At 44.2% G+C, this 19,414-nt stretch overlaps 1 protein-coding gene and 1 pseudogene across 1 annotated transcript; both read right to left on the bottom strand.

Moving 5' to 3' along the window:
- Positions 1 to 8,592: 8,592 nt before the first annotated feature.
- Positions 8,593 to 9,546, bottom strand: LOC113887979 (melanoma-associated antigen B5-like). Its single transcript, XM_027535356.1, has one exon. The coding sequence runs from the start codon at positions 9,544 to 9,546 to the stop codon at positions 8,593 to 8,595; it is 954 nt and encodes a 317-aa protein (XP_027391157.1).
- A 4,313-nt stretch (positions 9,547 to 13,859) lies between these two features.
- LOC113887978 lies at positions 13,860 to 14,839 on the bottom strand (annotated as a pseudogene).
- Between the last annotated feature and the right edge of the window lie 4,575 nt (positions 14,840 to 19,414).

Genomic DNA, 19,414 nt, shown 5'->3' with positions numbered 1-19,414 from the left:
TGGAGGATCCCAAAGATGGGGGAGCCTGGTGGGCTGCCGTCTGTGGGGTCACACAGAGTTGGACACGACTGAAGTGACTTCTGCTATACAACACCATGAATCAGCTCTACGTATACATATTCCTCCTGCCTGATGAGACTTCCTCCCACCCCCTCATCTCACCCCTCTAGGCTGTCACACAGCACCAGGCTAAGCTCCCTGTACTATACAGCAATTTTCCGCCAGCTGTCTTTTGTACACATGGGACTCGATATTTCTCAGTGCCACGCTCTCAATTCATCCTACACACACCTTCCCTTGCTGTGTCCACAGGTCCATTCTCCACATCTGTGTCACTATTCCTGCCCTTCAAATAGGTTCGTGAGTACCATTCCTACTTTCCATGTATATTTGTTAATGTACATTACTTTTCTGTTTCTAACTTACTTCGCTCTGTAAACAGGCTCTAGGTGCATCCACCTCACTACAAGTGACTTAAATTAGTTCCTTCTTATGGGTAATATTCCACTGTATGTGGCTACCTCAACTTCGTTATCCAGTCATCTGTCAGTTGAAGTCTGCTTTGCTTCCACGTCCTGTCTATTGTAACCAGTGCTGCAATGAACATTGGATACAGGTATCTTTTCAATTATTCTTTTCTCAGTGTATATGTGCAGTATTTCTATTGCTGGGTCATATGGTAGTTTTAATTCTAGTTTTAAAGGAATCTCCCCAGTGTTCTCCATAGTGGCTATATCAGTTTCCATTCCCACCTTTTCTCTAAACTCTCCCCAGCATTTACTGCTTGTACAATTTTTGATGATGGCCATTCTGACTTGTATGAGGCGGCACCTCATTGTAATTTTGATGTGCATTTCTCTCGAGATGAACGATGTAGCTCCTCTTTTCATGTGTTTATGAGTTTGTTGCCCCTCTGTATTTCTTTTATAAAAGAACAGATTTAGGACTGGAGGAAATTCAGCAGATAGAATAGAGAGGTCCCATACAGCCACTCTCTTCCTCCACTTGGTATCTTCTATTATTAACATCTTGTATTGGTTCAATGGATACAAGTACATTTTTTACAATTGATCAACTAATGTCAATATGTTATTATTAACTATTGTCCATTGTTTACAATACATTTTACTTTTTGTGTTTTACAGTTCCTTAGTGTTTGACAGATGCATGATAGGATCAACTCAGCCAATATGGTGTCGTGCAGAGGAGTGTGAATGCCCTATGGATCTCCCATGCTCCACCTGTCCATCCCTCAAAACCTCACTTGGAACCCCTGACAACTACTCAACGTTTTACTCTTTCTAAAGATTTGCATTTTCCAGACTGTAACATTGATGGAATCATACAGTATGTAGGCTCTTTATACTGGCTTCTTCTGCTAATCAATATACATTGAATTTTCTCTATAACTTGTTATGGTTTGAAATGTTTTCTTCCAGGACTGAATAGCGTTCTGTGTAGCTTACCATACTTTGTTTACCCACTCATGTACTGAAGGTCATCTTTGGTGATTTCGGTTTTTGGCAGCTATGACTTATTCTGCTATTAAAATTTGTTTGAAGGTTTTTGGATGGGCTGGGCTCTTTTGAGTAAATACCTTAACATTCATTTGCTAGATCATATGATAAGACTGGAGCTTCCCTGGTGGCTCAGACGGTAAAGCTATGTTTAGCTTAAAAGAATTTGCCAGACAGTTTCCAAAGTATCAGTATCACTGCATTCCTTTTAGCAGTGAATTCATTTTCAGGTAGTTTGCCTGTTTCCTCTTCATTTATTTGGACTTCTGTGTTTCTGGTTTGTTCCTTCTTTTGTGTAGTATTTCTCTGCCTTTTTCATTATTATTATTATTTTAATTATCATGTTTGAGGTCTCCTTTTCCCAGGCTTCAAGGTTGAATTCTATCTTCCTTTTTATTTCTGCCCTCTAAGGTTGGTCCAGTGGTTTGTGTAAGCTTCTTATAGGGTGAGATTTGTGCTGAGTTTTTGTTTGTTTGTTTGCTTTTTCCTCTGATGGGCAAGGCTGAGTATGGTGGTCATTCTGTCTGCTGATGATCGGGTTTGCATTTTTGTTTTCTTTGTGGTTTAGATGAGGCGTCCTGCAGAGGGTGCTATCAGTGGTTTGGTGATGCCGGGTCTTGTATTCCTGTGGTTTCCTTTGTGTCAGTTCTCACTGTCTGATATCCTAGGGTTAGTTCTCTGATAGTCTAGGATCTTGGAGCCAGTGGACCCACTGTAAAGGCTCAGGGCTTGACCTTGAGTTTTGCGTGGGTCTATACATTCTTTTCTGCTGGTCATGTACTCCTGTCCACTCTCAGCTGGTATTCTGCATCCACTTCTGTGTCTGAAGGTGTATTCCTGATGTATCCATGAAGAGAAATGTATTCCACGTCCAGCAACTCCTCTTGCCATCTTGTTCCTCCTGGACAAGATTCGTGAGAGTCCCTTGGACTGCAAGGAGATCTAACCAGTCAATTCTAAAACATATCACTCCTGAATATGCATTGGAAGGACTGATGCAGAAGCTGAAGGTCCAATACTTTGATGATATGATGTGAAGAACTGACTCATTGGAAAAGACACGGATGCTGGGAAAGATTGAAGGCAGGAAGAGAAGGGGACTACAGAGGATGAAAACATTGGTTGGCATGACCCTCTCAATGGACATGAGTTTGAGCAAGCTCTGGGAATTGGTGATGGACAGGGAAGCCTGGAGTGCTGCAGTCCATGGGGTTTCAAAGAGTCAGACATGACCGAGAGACTGAACAGAACAGATGAGTCATCAAAATATTCTTGTCATTCCTATATTTTCTGGATGAGTTGAAGCCTTCCCTTGCTGATTCCAAAGAAAGTGTGAGAAAATGTGTTCTCTGCTTGGTTTATCAAGTGTGATCCAGGCACACATTTCCCTGGGCAAATTATACAAGCTTTAACCAAAACCTTGCACGTGTCTTGAAATTATCATTGTCCCTATGAACCACAAACTTCAGGGAGGATTGACAGAAACAGTACAAAAACTGGACTCTGGCAATATAAGAATTAGGAACATGGGGCTTAATGAATTACAAATATGATGATAATTTTCCTGATTTTTTTGAAAGATTACTGTCTTTTAAAAATCTTTCATTTTCTACATATAAGGAAATTTTTTAACACAGCAATTTGATAAATTGTACCTTTGTCATTAGAATTGAAACATTAATTTTTCTCTCCCTACTGTCTCACTCCAGAAATTAGAAACTCTCAATGTTCTTATTTTCTTAGGAAAATAGTTATTTTTCAAAAGTTCAGTGAGAATCTGTTCTTGTAGCGGGATAAATGGAAATAGAGATTATACTACCGAGACTTTGACTGGAATGTCATATTTGACAGACACAGGTAGACTTGGATATGACCAGGTAACTTGAGGAAACTAAGGTTAACCATCAGATCAGATCAGTCGCTAAGTCGTGTCTGACTCTTTGCGACCCCATGAATTGCAGCACGCCAGGCCTCCCTGTCCAGCACCAACTCCCGCAGTTCACTAAGACTCATGTCTTAGTTCACATGTCTAAGCTCACATGTCCATCGAGTCAGTGATGCCATCCAGCCATCTCATCCTCTGTCCTCCCCTTCTCCTCCTGCCCCCAATCCCTCCCAGCATCAGAGTCTTTTCCAATGAGTCAACTGTCCTCATGAGGTGGCCAAAGTACTGGAGTTTCAGCTTTAGCATCATTCCTTCCAAAGAAATCCCAGGGCTGATCTCCTTCAGAATGGACTGATTGGATCTCCTTGCAGTCCAAGGGACTCTCAAGAATCTTTTCCAACACCACAGTTCAAAAGCATCAATTCTTTGGCGTTCAGGCTTCTTCACTGTCCAACTCTCACATCCTTACATGACCACAGGAAAAACCATAGCCTTGACTAGACGAACCTTTGTTGGCAAAGTAATGTCTCTGCTTTTGAATGTGCTATCTAGGTTGGTCATAACTTTCCTTCCAAGGAGTAAGCGTCTTTTAACTTCATGGCTGCAGTCACAATCTGCAGTGATTTTGGAGCCCAAAAAAATAAAGTCTGACACTGTTTGCACTGTTTCCCCATCTATTTCCCATGAAGTGATGGGACTGGATGCCATGATCTTCGTTTTCTGAATGTTGAGCTTTAAGCTAACTTCTTCACTCTCCACTTTCACTTTCATCAAGAGGCTTTTTAGTTCCTCTTCACTTTCTGCCATAAGAGTGGTGTCATCTGCATATCTGAGGTTATTGATATTTCTCCTGGCAATCTTGATTCCAGCTTGTGTTTCTTCCAGTCTAGCGTTTCTCATGATGTACTCCGCATATAAGTTAAATAAACAGGGTGACAATATGCAGCCTTGACATACTCCTTTTCCTATTTGGAACCAGTCTGTTGTTTCATGTCTAGTTCTAACTGTTGCTTCCTGACCTGCATACAAATTTCTCAAGAGGCAGATCAGGTGGTCTGGTATTCCCATCTCTTTCAGAATTTTCCACAGGTGATTGTGATCCACACAGTCAAAGGCTTTGGCATAGTCAATAAAGCATAAATACATGTTTTTCTGGAACTCTCTTGCTTTTTCCATGATCCAGCAGATGTTGGCAATTTGATTTCTGGTTCCTCTGGCTTTTCTAAAGCCAGCTTGAACATCAGGCAGTTCACGGTTCACATATTGCTGAAGCCTGGCTTGGAGAATTTTGAGCATTACTTTACTAGTGTGTGATATGAGTGCAATTGTGCGGTAGTTTGAGCATTCTTTGGCATTGACTTTCTTTGGGATTGGAATGAAAACTGACCTTTTCCAGTCCTGTGGCCACTGCTGAGTTTTCCAAATTTGCTGGCATATTGAGTGCAGCACTTTCACAGCATCATCTTTCAGGATTTGGAATAGCTCAACTAAAATTCCATCACCTCCACTAGCTTTGTTCATAGTGATGCTTTCTAAGGCCCACTTGACTTCACATTCCAGGATGTCTGGCTCTAGGTCAGTGATCATGTCATCGTGATTATCTGGGTCATGAAGATCTTTTTTGTACAGTTCTTCTGTGTATTCTTGCCATCTCTTCTTAATATCTTCTGCTTCTGTTAGGTCCATCCCATTTATGTCCTTTATCGAGCCCATCTTTGCATGAAATGTTCCTTTGGTATCTCTGATTTTCTTGAAGAGATCCCTAGTCTTTCCCATTCTGTTGTTTCCCTCTATTTCTTTGCACTGATCGCTGAAGAAGGCTTTCTTATCTCTTCTTGCTATTCTTTGGAACTCCACATTCGGATGTTTATATCTTTCCTTTTCTCCTTTGCTTTTCACTTCTCTTCTTTTCACAGCTATTTGTAAGGCCTCCCCAGACAGCCATTTTACTTTTTGCATTTAATGAGGTTCGTGACATTGTACAGGAGACAGGGATCAAGACTATTCCCATGGAAAAGAAATGCAAAAAATGGTTAACCATAGGGAGCCATAAAAACCCGTAGGAAAAACAGCCTGGGACCTTGCTGATAGAATTCCCATCAGCCTTACCAGGTGAGTAAGGAAGATCACTTCTGGTAGGCCCAGGAACTTTAGGATGTTTTTGGGACTTCAGGAAGAGAGGAATTCATCCAGATCTCTAGGTTTGACAACAAGTCTTAGCTGTGGCTTCCTAGCCTCAAGAGGCTATTAAAATTTCCTTCTGGAGACTCCTTATGAACCATTCCAGCAAAGCAGATTTAAAAGCGCCTATTGGCAAATTATTATTCTTACTGTACTTAGATAAATAATCAGGCCGAGTTTATTGAATTGAGACTTCCTTTGCAAACAAATTAGGTCTTAGTTTTCCTGTCTTCGGTAAAAATGAGGGAGATGATAGACAGAAAAAATTGGTTCAATAGAAAGTGTCCTACACATGTGTGGGTATTAGGTTCTAGTGGTATTATGTTTCCTTGAAGTTTTATTATTTGCCTGCACACTGGCTTGTATCCTGAATTTTTCTAGTGTCCACCCGTATCTAGCTGCAACTTTCTTACTAAAATTCCCCATTTCTCCCATCCTTTTGATGTGTCTGTGGGGAGACAGTGAGCTCCGAGTGATACACCTCTACCATCTTGATCCGCTAGTTTCCCATTCTTTTGACTTGAATCACTGAGAACTAACATTGCCATTTTCCTGAAGTCCTGCAATGTGAAGCAAATGACTTGATGCAAGATCAGAGCGATTGTCACAACAGCTTATGTTCAAATAGACTTCATGCCTGTTGCTGTACGAGCCACTGAGAAAGTTAACCTGATCACCCAGAGATATTGCTAACTGTGATAGAGACATTTCAAACTGCAATAGTTGCTTCAATCCTGACACCTAGAAAACATCTTGACTGACTACCCTCTGGGCTCAGAAACTGGTTTATAACCAGCTCTGATCATTAACGTCTGCTTTTCTTTTGTTTCCATAGAAATGCCTCTTATTAGTAACTACCTGATACTGCTTGTACCATAGACCTAGCTTTGGGAGCCCACCTGCATCACCACCTATTGAAATGAGATATCACTCTTTTTTAAATTTATTTAATTGGAGCCTAATTACTTTACAATATTGTATTGGTTTTGCCATAAATGAACTGACCTGTTCTCAGAATGATGCAACTGCTGCCATGAAATTCAGGACTCCACTAATCCATTCTCTCTCTCCACAGTGAGCAGATCAGCTTTTACCATGTGAGACTTGCAGGCAAGTTTCAGAGGAGGGACCTGTCAAGGCTTAGGGCACTCTGCCCCCAAATATACCAGAGTGGTATATTGATTATTTTGAATTCAAGTTACTTAAGAAACAGCCAACAGAGGAGGGACATGCTGCCACCTCCCGATTTCTGTCTCCCTGAGAGCAGGAAATACATCTCATTTGAAGGATGTACTGCCTGCATCTGGAGGCAGAGGGAAACCCTTCTAACCAGAAATAGGCAGTTCAAGCAGAGAAGCCTGTATACACAAACATTGTTAAGTCTTTCATTTACTACCCTGGGTACAGATTCTGTTTAGATTCCTTACTAGTTGAGTACCTAAAACCTAAGTTGATTTGTCCTGTTGATTCCTCACAAATTGTTTTGTTGTCTAAAAAATAAAAAAGCTGCCTGCTTTGCCCACTTCTTAGGTCCCATTTCTATGACACCTCTGTGCACATGAATTGCAATTTGTCTCTTTTTCTCCTATTACCCTATCTTGTGTCAAGTTTATTAGTAGTCTAACCACAAGAATTCAAAAGGGGTAAAGGGAGGAATGTCCTCCTTCCCTACACACCTCAAGGGAGTTCACCCTTACATCTCAGAAACTCCCTGCAGACGATGTGCATAGCATACCAATCTGTGCACTGGAATCTCCTGCATTGAGATAAGAGCAGAGACACCATAGATTTCTATCTGGTAGGGGCCGAACTCCACAAATGCATATTGAAGGCATAACTCAGAGTACTTCAGAATGCAACTGCAGTTAGAAATAAGGTCTTTAAAGTGATGGTTGAGTTAAAATTAAGTCATTCAGTTCAGATCAGTTCAGTCGCTCAGTTGTGTCCAACTCTTTGTGACCCCATGAATCGCAGCACGCCAGGCCTCCCTGTGTATCACCAACTCCCGGAGTTCACTCAGACTCACGTCCATCAAGTCAGTGATGCCATCCACCCGTCTCATCCTCTATCGTCCCCTTTTCCTCCTGCCCCCAATCCCTCCCAGCATCAGAGTCTTTTCCAATGAGTCAGCTCTTTGCATGAGGTGGCCAAAATACTGAAGTTTCAGCTTTAGCATCATTCCTTCCAAAGAAATCCCAGTGCTGATCTCTTAGGGTGGGCCATAACCCAGTGTGACTATAAGAAGAAATGGAGACAAAAAAAGAGGCACCAGGGATATATGCCCTCAAAAGGAATGCCAAGTGAAGAGGGTGGCCACCTGGCAGCCAAGGGGAGTGGCCTCAGGGTAAATCAGCCCTCATCTTGGACTTGCAGCCTCTAGAACTCTGAGAAAATAAATTTCCGTTGTTTCAGCCACTGATTCTGTGGGGTTTTGTTGTGGAAAGCCTAACAAATCAGTACGTTAGCCCAGGTAGAGATTTCCTCCTGGATAGTCTTTTTACTTTCCTGTCATTCCTAAAGGCTATCTCAAGATCTTGTTTATGTGATTGCAGCTCCTTGTTTCTAAAGTTGTTTGGGCATAGGCTAGGTCTTGATCTTATCCTCACCAGAACTAGCATAGAGCCTTTCAAAGAGCAGATGCTCAAAAAATAAATGAAGACAGTAAGAGGTCTAACTTGTTAAGGTGTAATACCTCCTGCATTTTTCAAGAAGCATATCGAGGTATAAATTATTTAATTTTACAAAACAGAAGACAGAAAAGATGGAGAACAATCAAGGTTCATCATGTTTTGAAATTTTTGTCATTTTATTTTTTCATTCCATTGTCCCAGCAGTATTATTGTGGGATTGCTTCCCATTTCGGCAGAAGTCCCTCTTTTGATGTCAAATTTTCTTATCTGGATGATTTTTAAAGTCTTGGTCTTCAGTAGGGGTGGGAGAAGCTGCTGGACGTGGCTGTGGAACATGCCTGGAAGTGACAGTGGTGCCAGGCCTGGTTGGAACTGTGGCTCAAGCTCTCTCCTCCTCATCTCGCAAAGCTTCTTCATACTGTGATGAGAAGGCACTGGGGACTGTATCAATGACTTTTGCCAAAAATTCCAAGACTTTCATTTTGCTGGTTTCACCATGGGCTCGTGGGCCCCACAGGAACTCGTAACGTGGAGGATCACCGTTGGCAACCTGGCGGTACTCCAGGTACTTCATCGTCACAAAGTCTTTGGTGATGAGCTTCCTGGGCTCTCCGTAGATGAAGTGTTTTCTCCCAGCATATACTCGCATCATACTCAAGAACTTCCAGATGTCTTCCTCAGCGGCACAGTTGCCCTTCACAAAGATCACACCCAGAACTGTCATCAAGAGACCAGTCTTAGGTAAGCCCTTACCATCCCACAGCCTCCCATTGTTGGGCAGGTTCAGTTTGCTGACAAGGTCATAGGAGTGGATGGTTGAATCAACTTCCTTCAAGTCAACTGCAAAGACGGCCTCGATGTGTTCAGAGGCTGTCTTGAGAATCTCAGCAAATAGATTATGGTATTTTGGGTGGATAATCTTCAGCATATCTTCCTTCATGACGGGCTGCTTCATTTTATATTTATGCAGAAGGAACTGTTCCAACAAACTTGTCATGCTGTTCAGAGTATCACTGTAGGTGTTCTCAGTAGAAGATGAGACATCGGAGGAACGTGAATCTTCGTCATCTTGACTGGTATCTTCTTCATCAGATGTTGTGTCAGAAGTAGTTGAAAAAGTGCTGGTAGTAGATGGGGCTTCCAAAGACCCCTGGGAAGTGCTATTTGACCCAGTAGCTGATGAGCTCTGTGAATTATCTTCTAAAAGAGAAGAGGTAGAGGGAAGCTCTTCCATTACTGCAGTGGGCTGAACTCCCCTGTGACTCTGGGGCTCATATTGGGCCTGGTGGCGTTTCTCATGGATGCAGAGCTTATGATTCTGACCCCGAGGCATGATGCCTGCGCTGGGGGACAATGATGAGAAGTGTGAGTAGGAGGGCAGGTGATAAGGGCCCACAGGAAGATGAAGGTTGAGTGTGCAGCTGCAGCAGGGAAATACCACCTTGGTTATCAGGAAGGCTTCATTTATGGTTTGCTTGAGGGCACTTTTCTGAAAAACCCCAGGGTTCCTATTCTCCTAATCAGCCTGTCCTTTGGGAAACATATTGAAGGAAATTAGAGTGATCTTTAGGCTTCATCCTGCTACCCCTGCCTCAGGCACGCTGGGGTGATAGAAGGGGCTGGTAGTCTCCTACACAGAGGAATCAGTTATTTCACATTCAAGACCACCACCCAACTAGTGGCCAGTCATAAGACCCATTCCCTCTGCTGTCCTGTAGTTGTCATCACAAATTTCCCTGGGATTTCTGAGAAGTGCAGAGGTCCTCAGCTTATCACCCCAGTCATTAGTTATCACCCAGTACTGAGTGCTCAGTGGGAAGTTTTCTGTCCTGGCCTCTGGAGTCCTCAACACTAATTAAGAGTGCTTCCTTTGGTTCCCCATAGAGCCTGGTGTTCCCACCCCTTTCTTGGAATAGTATCTGCACCTTCATACTAAGGGGTTCAGCTGCTACACACCTGATGTAAATAAATGTTGATGGAACTTCACCTTGATAGCTCTGCCCTGGTTTTTCAAGGGCTATAAGGAACAGCGCTGGTTTCATTATCATTTCTTTTTATTGGTAGATGATCCCTCAGTCCTTGCTTTGACCTCTGTTGTGGCCTGAAATTCTACCCTCCCTTCCACTTAGGTCCACCCCTTCTACTACTATACTTTCTTATAGTAGGGCAAGCATCTCTGTGAGACCCCGAGGACAAAGTAAGATTCTCCTCATACGTCCATACCTGTTCTTGGTCTTCTGAGGTGCAGAGGATGAGATGAATCATATGGTTATGGGCTGGGTGGTTCCCTAAGTCTTCAGGGTATTCAGCTGGTTTTTGGAAAACCTGGGAATAATCCCACTGCTGGCCCTAGGCTACACCCCTTGGACCATGTCCCATCTCCTCTTGTGACATCATAGAAGGAAATGGGCACGTCATGTCAACAATGAGCAGGTATCCTAGGGATGCCAGGAAGGCCAGGGTTTTGTGTGGTTTCCTCAGAGTTCTGAGGTCAGGGGGTTTTGTAAGTTCAAAGCTGGACTCCTGGCAGCATTTGGGGCTCCTTTCTCTGTTTACATAAGGGAACTCTACTCAGACTAAGGTCCTCAGTCCCTGTGGTGCCAGAGAGGGAAAGTCTGGGAATGCCACATGAGGTTACTCTTACCTGTGCCTTCAGGGACCACATCAAAGTTCAGGCTTCTTGGGGCCCTCTGTGTTCAGTGTAGGGGTATGCCCTCACTCAGGTTCCTCACCTTGATTCCTGGGGGACTCTGGATTTCTTCTTTCTTTCAACCTAAGGTGACCCATGTAGACCAAAGACCATGTCCTTGCAGGCCCTGAAAAGAAGTGAGTGAATGCGCAGCCTGGCAGCCCTGTCTTGGGCTTCTGAGAGCCGACACAGGCCAGTCTCTCTGTGACTTCAGTTCCTCATTCATCTGTCTTTACCTTGACTCATGTCTCTTCTATGGAAGCCTTCTTGGGAAAAGCCACGTATTTGAAAAGTCTTAGTCTGCCTGCAACAAATCTCACAGAGAATGGGCTGAGTCCCAGGAGTGATAGGGAGGCTACAGTCCGGGAGGGGCCCCAGCATAGGTGGTGTGCTATCAGAGAAAACACGCTGATCTCTTCCTTCTCTTCACTGACCAGACACAGCTTCTTGTAGAACCTTCACTCTTAACAGATTTACTCTGAAAGGAAGGGGCTGAGTTAAATGATTTTCTGCATCTCTGATCTACTGCCATTTACTGACATTTCCTTTGTATATAAATTGTCACTGAATGCTGTCTCCTTCCTTATTCATACTTCACTTTTATTTTCATATTTTTGTTACTTATTCCTGGAGCTTTTTATTCCAAAACCGTGTTTGGGGTATGAAATTCTGCTATTTCACATGTGAAATACCTTTCGGACTAATGTTCAGAAGGGAAGTGACCCAAGGTTAGCCTCATCCTGGAGGAGTGGCACAGTATGGGCTCTGGAGGAATTCAGTGCAGGGGTTCAGTCCAGCTCCTATCATTTATGAGCTTTGAATTTCAGCTTCTTTATTCCAGCTTCTTTATCTGCAAATTCTGTTTGAAAGAGTCTATAATGTAGGACCACAGACATGTGTGATGTATGTAAATCACCTGGCACAGTATGAGACAAGCTTTGGTACTTTGAATGAATGGCATTATGAAGGTGATTTTGACCCCAAATGATAACAAACTTCCATCACATAATTTTATTTCCAGGCTATATTAGAGAATATGCAACTCCAAATAAAAATCAAATCCACTTTCCCTCAGAGTGTGAGCATTTAAATGATACCTTGTTCTTTAAAAAAAAATACTGAAATTTTATTAATTTTATAGATAACAGCAACAGAAAATAAGAGCATATACCACATAGAAATCTTAAAATGTGTTTTATTTAAATACTAAGCAGGTATTTGTATGTATAATTACTCTGTTGATGTGTTCTGATCCTTCCTTGTTCATTTTTTTTTTAATTTCCAAGGTCTTAATTTTTAAATTTGCTAGTAACGTTAATAAGACTAAATTTGTAGTCATGCGGTAATTTTCTAAAAAGTAATTTGTTATAGATGAACTGCATTTAATAAAAATTAAATATAAAAAAAATCCACATTCAGCACTAATGCTCTCAAGCAAGTAAAACTAAGCAGTATTTCCCTATTTGAGCACCTGTTTTAATAGGTGTTTGGGGTTATCTTCTCCATATGGATGCAAGGACAAGTTCATTTGTCTCAAGGACCAGCAACTTCCCTCTCAGATGTTTTTTTTTGTCCAAACCACCCCTAATTTAATCCCACTGACAGTAAAAATTGAGCCCTCCCTTAAAGTTTGCCAAATTACACTAAACATAATCTAATTAAACTGCCCATTTACCAGAACAAGTTCTGGTGCTCCCAACCCAGAAAAAGAGAGACAGTCCAGTAACGTCTTGGCATCTCACTTCAATGGGTATCACCCTTATTTCTCAGAAACTCTCTGGACAGCTTTTGATGAAAATGTGTATTTTGAGTGTTCACTTGCCCTGGCTCAAGTGCACAGGGCCCCTTCCATTCCCTATGGTTTTCGTATATCCCCAAATAATGGTGAATACATGGTTTAGATATACTCCAGGTTTACAGCCTCACCTCTGAGAACCTTCATATGAGTGTCTGGCATCACTCCCACAGCTTCATCTAGCCCACCATGCATCTGGACTGAAACTGACCTCCTACCGAGGAACTAGACTTTTCCCAAGACCCAATGACGCCTTAATCAGGTAACTTCGACTTGCTTGCCCTCATCTGGAACCTCCTCTTCCACACCTCCCCCATTTAAATTTATGATTTGTTTATTCCTTAGAGTTAGCTCACCACCTTCCTTATATCGTCCCTGCTGCTAGACTCAAAATTCCATGGGCAGTGGCTTGGGCTTCATTCTCTTACCAACCCAGTACTATAAGACAGCCTTGTAATCAGAATATGGTCAATGAATTTGGGAGAAAAAGGAAATAATGAGCAAAGACTCTCTTGTATTATGATTTAAGTGTCATACAGTTTGAATAAGCTAAACAAATCTAAGTCCATGTTATTTACTTTTACAAGGAAAGAGGACAGATAAGAAGACAGACAAAGAATAAACCAGCGTTTACTCTGAAAGCTTTGTGATCCCAAATACTTATCTCTAGGATTCTTACACATTTCCAAGTAAAATTCTATTCCAATTTTATGTTACCTTGTTCTGGACCATAAGGAAAATATTGAAGTCTTTTCAACTTATTTATAAATAATGAACTCTTAGTCTTAAACCTAACAGCAGTAAACATGACATCCATGACATTAACAAACCTAGATTCTGAAGCTAAATAAACCTTATGAAGAGTAGTGACATTTAAAAATACAAAAAACCTTTACCTCCCTAGCTAAATCATCTATTTTTGACTAGATATTATTCATATGGATAAAAGTAGAAAACATGTATATTTTGTTAAACCTGCACCTAAACTCCCTTACTACTTAAAACTGTGAAGAACATATGGGTTTTGTTCCCCCCACCCCTACTACTCCACACTATTTAAGAGGTGGACTGTTCTCTTCCAACACAAAGGGAACAAAGTGCCCTGACCCCTCCCTAGATGTGGGAGGAGCTGTAGGACTTGGCCCTGGTAGGGGCACTGGCTTCAGCCATTATTGGAATCCTGGCCGCACCTCTCAGCGCTGCTCTCTCCACCTGATCTCAGAGCCTCATCATAGAGGTCTGGGAATGAACTCGGGACCTTATCCTGGATCTTGGCCAGAACTTCCAACACCTTCATCTTAGTGGTCTCAGCATAAGCTCTCTGGCCCCACAGAAACTCGTAGCCTGGAAGATCACTATTGGGCATCTGGCAGTAGTTGAGGTACCCCTTCTGCACCAGATCTATGGTGATGAGCTTTCTGGGCTCCCCAAAGATGGAGTGCTTCTTCCCAGCATAGATCCCCAACACATTGAGGAAATCCCAGATCTCCTCCTCGGTGGCACAGTTACCCTTCATAAAGATGATGCCCAGGAGCGCCATGAGGAGACCAGACTTGGGCAGCTCCTCCTCATCACTTGAACCTTCCTCAACCCTGAGACTGAACTTGTTGACGATGGTGTAGATGTTCCTGCTGCAGTCAACTTCCTTCAGCTCCAGGCCAAATACCAGCTCCACTCGCTCAGAGGCTCTGCTCAGGATCTCAGGAAGTGCTGCTTGTACTTCCTGCCTATGACCTTCAGCATGGCGTTCTGTGTGATGGGCTCCTTCTTGGTGTCCCTCTCCAGCAGGAAATCCATCACCATGCTGGCCTTCCTCATCAGAGTATCTTTGCGAATGCTCCGAGCGAGCAGGGCTGCCCGGGCGGCATCTGCACTTTCCTCCTCGGGGCCCTGGGCACCTTCCTCAGATCCTGCCCAGGAAGCCTCTGCAACAGGAGAGCTGGGGGCCATGGCTCCCTGAAGCTCCTGGTGATCGGCAGCAGCAGGGGAGCTCGGGGGAGAACCCTGAGGGGCAGAAGAGGGGGAGGATGGGCACTCCTCTCCTGGGGCTGCAGCAGCACTGGCCTGGGCCTCCTGAGTGTCACCCTCGACCTGGTGGCATTTCCCACGGGCATGATGCTTGTTTTTGTGCTTCCGAGGCATGATGACACAGGTCAGGGACCGCAGGCGGGCATGCAGTTACGAAGGTAGGCTTTGAGTGGCCTTGAGGAAGGACAAAGAAATGTGAGCACCTTCACCAGGGAGGGTCGTCCCCGGTTTAAACCAAGTCCGCTTAGTAGGTGGCCTTGAGTCCACTGCTCTAGGACCCACAAGTCTCCTGTTCACCTAGTCAGCCTGTCCCCTAAGACCCCTGAGGAGGAAGTAAGAGTGAGCCCTGGGGCGCAGCCAGACAGCCCTTCCTGGGCGTTAGAGGGGCGCCTGTGGGGGCTGGCAGGGGAGGCATGTCCTTTCAGTTCACATTCAGAGTTAGGATGAAAAATGGGGAATGACCCCCTAGCACCCGCCCTGATCCCTCTTCTGCTCTGAAGCTGATGCTGCCACCTTCCCTGTGACTCTGGAGAAGGAGAGGAGGGAGCGCTCAGCCTCCCACCTAAGGGTCCTGGGACTCACCCATCCGTACGCAAGCTCTAACCTCCCCACTCAGACCGCAGTCTCCCTTCCCCATGTTTGGCCGGGAGGTAAGCACTGACCACAGGGGAGGGTCCCAATTCGCCCATGTGTCTGGGAGGATGGTCCTCACCCTGGCTCCTCCTGAGCCCTGACATCCTCTCTGTACTGACCAGCTACCAACCCCTCGGACCGAGGTGCCCTCCTCCCTCAGTGTCCCGCATCCGAGATCACAGCAAGGGTGACCCGCAGCCGTTAGAGCTGCCCGGATGCTACCCTAATGCTCCGAGGCCAAGTCACGCGGGGTGGGGGTTTTGCTTGGCTACCATTCTGGGGTGTGGAGACCCTCAGTCCCCCCCGAGGGTCCCTCCTTTAGCTACAGGGCTCGGGGCTTTCCCTTTACTGAGCAGAACTGTAGTCCACCAGCCCTGGACCGAAGCCTTCCTCTCGGAGACCACCGGTTAAATGGATGGACTTGGGGCTTAAGATGCAGGCACGAATCTTCCAGGGGAGAGCAAGGGCAGGGTGTCTGGGGGTTGTCCGGACCCCTCTTTTCAGAGGGAAAGGCTTGGTCGTGCTGGACGTGTGTCCCCGCACTTGTAACTCACGTCACCTCACACTTGGACACCTGATGAGACCAGGGAGTCCTCCATCTGGGCACCCTACATGGCAGTTCTCTAAGATGTCAGCAGCTCTCAAAGATGGCTTGGCAGCCCCAGCGTGTGCGTGTGGTTGTCACTTCCTGTCATGTGCTTCTGTGTTCTCGGTGGACAGCAGAGGCGGGGCCAGGGCAGGCGGGGTTCCGGGGGAGCTTCCCGGAGGATTGGCATGTGCACTTTTCCTTGAATCGTCGCGGATCCTGAGACCTTCCCTGTACTGAGCAGAGTCTGCGGGCCTCCCTCCCAGGCTCTAGCTTCCGACAGCACCCCAGCAGGAATTGTTTCTGGCCTGGCCGTACAGGCTTCTTCGAGCTCCTGAGAATGACAGTGGGGGCACTTTCGGGCCCCGTCTTCTGGGCTGAGTGATGCTCCGTCCACTCTCCGTGTCTTCCCTTGACCCCTGTGGTGGGCTACGTCCAATCTCCTGACCTGAGGCCAAAGCCTCCCATCGAAGACATCAAGTCCCGAGACTCCTGGTGAGAAGTGCACTTACATCTCCTCTGGACCCTTCTGCCTGAGGCTTCCAGGAAATGGCTACTGCAGGTAAGATGAGCTGAGAGGGAAGAATGGAAGACTGCCTTCTGTGGCATGGAACCCCTCACATCTCACTCAGGATCTTCATATTGACTGCTCGCAGGGCCTGGAAATCCTTCCCTTTCTGGTATGAATCCACCCCTGTCCCCCACCATGCCCCACATCATCCCAGCAGAGTAAGTGAAGGGGCTCCTTAGCCTGACGGTTCTCACTATGGGCTCTTAGTCGACTGCAGGGGCATTGCTCTAAAGTTCTGAGGTGAATTTCTGTCCTTTGGTGCAATTTTTGGAGTACTAAGTTTTCTCTTTTAGTCCCTGCATGATAGTCTATTAAGGTGATCACTTTAAAGGGCCAGTTGTCATCCACTAACAAAGTTTGTGCTGGTTATTTCATGACCTCTGGGCCATGCTGCCACATCCAACTCAAACTGGTTCCCCATGATCTTGGCATGGGAGCTGTGAGATGCTACCTCAGATTCCTTCAGTGAGGCTGTAGCGATTCATGGCCCCAGGGCACATGGAAGAATCAAGGGATGAACTTTAAAGCCTTTTTCCAGCTGATCCTGTTGTCTTTTTCCCTTGTAGCCTGTGCAGCCCTTGTCAGTCTCTGAGGACTCCCTCACCTTGACACTCAGGGTCAAGTTCATTAGAGACTTATTTTGCCTCGGGGATTATTTAGTTTTGTGCTTTTGCTTTTGTTAATAGTTGTCTTTATACCTTGTATAAGTTTTCCATGGTTTATTCTGGGTACAGGAAACAGCAGCCCATGTTTGATTGTGGTCTCAGCTGGTCTGACTGGAGTAGATCTGCAAAGGAGTTAAGCAACATTGACAGTCTTACAATATGTGCTCCTCATGAATACACATAACATACTATTCTGTTTGGGACTTCTTTCTCCTAAGGCTGTCAGGAAATTCTTCTTGTTGCGTCTATGTGGAACCTATACATTGTTCTGAGGATTCTTTGTAGGTACGTTTTTTTGGTATGGTTGCTTTTATTTGTGGTGGATTTTCTATTACATGATCTAAGTAATTGTTGATTCTTCCAGGCCAGACTCTTGGTTTTGCTATGGTGATCTATTTCAAACGAGATAGCTGAAGTTATTTATATGTTTGAATATTTTCTGTGCGTGTTTCCTAAGATTTTTAATTCGAGGATAAATTCCTACGTATTCTTTTGTTCTTCATTGTTCCTGTCTCTTATTCATTTGGCATTGTTGTATATAACTCTGTACTGGCTATGTGTTCTTGTCCAGATTTTTTCTACATTTAAATCAGTAGAGCATTTATGAAAAATTTTAATTGGAGGAGAATTGCTTTATAGTGTGTTAGTTTCTGTTGTACAACAGTATGAAGCAGCTCTAAGTATACATATATTCCCCTCCATGAGCATCCCTCAGGCCACCCCCATCTCAGTCCTCCAGGTTATCATGGAACAGCAGTCTGAGCTCCGTCTGTTGTAGAGCACCTCCCCACTAGCTCTCCCTTGTACACATGATAGTGCATATATGTCATAGCCACTCTCAGTTTGTCCAACTCTCTCCATCCCTTGCTGTGTCCATGTCTTTTCTCTACATGTGTCTCTATTCCTGCCCTGCAAATAGATTCATCAGTGCCATTTTCTGGATTCCATATAAATGCATTATACGCAATACTTTTGTTCTCTTTCTGACTTACTTCACTCCGTGAAGCAGACGCTAGGTGCATCCACCTCATTGCCACTGACTTAAATTTGATACTTCTTATGGCTGAGCAATATTCCATTGTATATATCTACCACAACTTCTGTGTCTATTCTTCTGTCAGTGGAAGTTGAGGTGGTTGCTTCCATGTCCTAGCTATTTTAAATAGTACTGCAATAAACAATGCGGTCCGTGAATCTTTTCACACATGGCTTTCTCAGTGTGTATGCCCAATAGTGGGATTGCTGACTCACAGGGTAGTTTTATTTCTAGTTCTTAAAGGACTCTCCATACTGTTCTCCATAGTGGCTATATCAATTTACATTCCCCCTCAAAGTGCAAGAGGGTTCTCTTTTCTCCATGACACTTCATCACTTATTGTTTCTAGATTTTTTTATGATAACCTTTCTGGCAAGTGTGAGGTGATGCATAATTGTAGCTTTGGTTTGCATTTCTTTCATAATGAGTGGTGAACATCTTGTCTTGTGAGCCTCTGTAGTTTTTTAAAGAACAGATTTAGGATTACAGAAAATTTAGCAGATAGTGTACAGAGTCTTATAGTGCCAGTCTCTTCCTATAGAGCCAGTCTCTTCCTCTACTTAGCATCTTCTGTTATTAACATCGTGGATTAGTTCAACTGATACAAGTTCATTTGTTAAAACTGAGCAACTAATATCAATATGGTGTTATTACCTATTGTCCATTGCTTAAAATATATTTTACTTTTGTTGTTTTGCAGTTCTGTGTTGTTGCTTTTGTTTAGTTGCTCAGTCATCTCTGACTGTGACCCCATGATCCATAGCACGCCAGGCTCCCTATCGTTCACCATCTCCTGGAGTTGGCTCAGACTCATGTCCATCCAATCAGTGATGCAATCCAACCATGTCATCCTCCACTGCCTCCTTTGCTTTTTCCCTTCAATCTTTCCCAACATCAAGGTCTTTACCAATGAGTTGGCTCTTCCCATCAGGTGGCCAAAAGTTTGGAGCTTCATCTTCAGCATCAGATATTCCCATGAATATTCAGCATTTATTCCCTTCAGGAATGACTGGTTTGGTCCCCTTTCTGTCCAGGGGACTCTCAAGAGTCTTCTCCAGCACCACAATTCAATAGCATCAATTTTTCAGCACTCAGCATTCTTTACGGTCCAACGCTCACATCTACACATGACCCCTGGGAAAATCATAGCTTTGACTAGACACACCTCTTTTACTAATGTGATGTCTCTGCTTTCTAT

This window comes from Bos indicus x Bos taurus, chromosome X, assembly GCF_003369695.1.
Source record: "Bos indicus x Bos taurus breed Angus x Brahman F1 hybrid chromosome X, Bos_hybrid_MaternalHap_v2.0, whole genome shotgun sequence".
In the NCBI taxonomy this organism is placed as follows: domain Eukaryota; kingdom Metazoa; phylum Chordata; class Mammalia; order Artiodactyla; family Bovidae; genus Bos; species Bos indicus x Bos taurus.
Note: the sequence above shows the minus strand (reverse complement) of the source record. Positions and strands in the feature narration are given on the sequence as shown.